We start from the raw sequence: 2427 nt of genomic DNA, 5'->3' as shown, positions 1-2427 counted from the left end.
TTTTTAAGCCTTTCAGTTTTTCTTCCTTTCAATCCTTTTAATATTTACTGTCCCCTGTGGATCATAGTTTGTGATATTCTATCTTTTTCTAATCTTTCATCTCATAAAAACTAGACATAATATAATTGAGAACCCTTACAATGAGTTAAATTCTCTAACAATAATCCTTAACAAACTGAAGTTTTATAAAAGGTAACCCTGGTACTGGTTAATAAAACTAGACAGATTTTTTTATACCAATGATTTTAAAGTAAAATATTAACTTCAATACTTTATTGAAATATCCTATTAAAAGAAACATCATATCTAAACACTTCTAACCCAGAAATGAAACGAATGGGGAAGTCTGTAATCTCTGATATACATAATACTTTAGGGGAATCCTTAAGGTTAAATGATCACATTATAATTTAAACTACCCTTCAGATATTCAAATTCTTAATGACTAATGTCAGAAATAGCCCTAAATATTACACAGATTTAAAGTGGACTCCTTCTACCTTCAGCAAATCACACTTGTCACATTTAAATTAAGTGGAAACAGGATTTACTGCTTCCTAATTTGGTCCTATAGCTTCCAAACTATTAATTCCAATAATGAGAACATTTGCTGTGTTCTATAGGCATTTGAAGTCCTTTATTTAGACCATTTCTAAGGATTCTGCTTCAAAGGTTTTACATGCAGCATTCAAGCTTATGTTAATGAATACAGTCTAGTTTTTGAGATCATGTATCATCAAGGTCTGCAGAGTTTTCATTGTCATTTGCAACAAGGGCTTCTCTGTTCTCATAAGTCCAGAAGCCATTCAGATCGATTAGAATGGTGGTAACTGTGTCTCCTTGATTACTGTTGATTAAATCCTGAAGAGAGATTTTCAAAGGATCCTTTGGTTTTACCATGTCAAAGATTTCATCCTGCAAGAGAAAAGAAAAACACAATGGAATGTGATATATGATTCACTTAATTTTTATCACACAGTGACCTAAAATTCAGCACTTAAGCTTATGTAAAATTTTTGTAAAAGAAAAAAAACCAACAGATACGCAGTCTCCTTTTCTATGTACAATCACAGAATTTTACTGGAATATTTCTTAGTCATGTGATAACTATCAAAGAGGAAGAAACTGAGGCTAGGAGTTTAAGCTAATACAAGCTACACAGGTAATTAATAGCTAAACAATTTAATGTAGTGTTCTTTGAGTACATGTTAACTAACTACTTGTACTTTTGTTAGTGATGAAGCAAACCCTTGATTCAATTTAAGTGCAAACCCAGCTCAAACTTAAAGGCTTCAGAGCCAAGATTATGACAAAGCTTCATTTCCAATATTGACGTCAACCTTTTATTTTACACTCTGGACCTATGATGAGGGTGGGGGGTTGGTATCAAAGAATTAGTCATCCGGAAGAACACTAAATTGTGCTAAAATTTACTGGAATAGATGGAAGAACCTCTTCTAAATGAATACTTACAAAGAATTAGTACGTGTTTCCTAATCTTTTTGTAATAAAATTACTCAGTATTTAGTGTCATTAAAGGAGGAAAATTACATTTTCAAAAGTTTAGAACAGCCCTAACCGGTTTGACTCAGTGGATAGAGCGTCGGCCTGTGGACTGAAGGGTCCCAGGTTCAATTCCAGTCAAGGGCATGTACCTTGGTTGCGGGCACATCCCCAGGAGGGGGTGTGCAGGAGGCAGCTGATCGATGTTTCTCTCTCATCGATGTTTCTAACTCTCTATCCCTCTTCCTTCCTCTCTGTAAAAAATCAATAAGATATATATAAAAAAAAAAAGTTTAGAACAATTTAGGTAAAAGAAATGAATGAACTTTTATATGTTTGTGAAACTTCCTCTTCCAGGTTGGTGGCCATTTAAAATTAACTAGTTCTATTTATTTATTTATTTTTTTATTGATTTCAGAGAGGAAGGGAGAGGGAGAGAAGCATCAATGAGAGAGAATTACTGATTGGCTGCCTTCTGCATGCCCCCTACTGGGGATCAAGCCCACAACCCCAGTTTGTGCCTTTGGCGGGAAATCGAACCCATGACTATTCAGTCCGCAGGCCAACACTCTATCCACTGAGCCAAACCAGGTAGGGCTTAACTAGTTCTTAAGTTGCCTGTTGCATAGTTTAAAATTTGTGTCATTTATATTAAACCAAAATAACCCTTTATCTTATACTTGGTTAAATCTGAATGAGTTATTTATTACATTACTAGAGGCCCGGTGCACGGGGAACAGGGGTCCCCTCAGCCCAGCCTGCACCCTCTCCAATCTGGGACCCCCTCAGGGATGTCCGACTGCCGGTTTAGGCCAGATCCTGGGGATAGGGCCTAAACCGGCAGTCGGACATTCCTCTCACAATCCGGGACCACTGGCCCCTAACTGCTCACCTACCTGCCTGCCTGATGCCCCTAACTGCCCC

At 36.9% G+C, this 2427-nt stretch overlaps 1 protein-coding gene across 5 annotated transcripts in view; it reads right to left on the bottom strand.

Moving 5' to 3' along the window:
• Nucleotides 1–611: 611 nt before the first annotated feature.
• Nucleotides 612–2427, bottom strand: part of PPP2R3C (protein phosphatase 2 regulatory subunit B''gamma) — a 29507-nt gene continuing 27691 nt past the window's right edge. For all 5 annotated transcript variants that reach the window (XM_023751517.1, XM_023751516.1, XM_014453316.2 and 2 more), the window contains one exon: nucleotides 612–915. In XM_023751517.1, coding sequence (XP_023607285.1) covers nucleotides 727–915 — 189 coding nt within the window. In that variant the 3' untranslated portion in view covers nucleotides 612–726. The remainder of the gene's footprint in view (nucleotides 916–2427) is intronic.

Source organism: Myotis lucifugus, unplaced genomic scaffold, assembly GCF_000147115.1.
Source record: "Myotis lucifugus unplaced genomic scaffold, Myoluc2.0 scaffold_22, whole genome shotgun sequence".
Taxonomy (NCBI): domain Eukaryota; kingdom Metazoa; phylum Chordata; class Mammalia; order Chiroptera; family Vespertilionidae; genus Myotis; species Myotis lucifugus.
The sequence above is the reverse complement of the archived record's forward strand: the minus strand, read 5'-3'. Positions and strand labels throughout refer to the sequence as shown.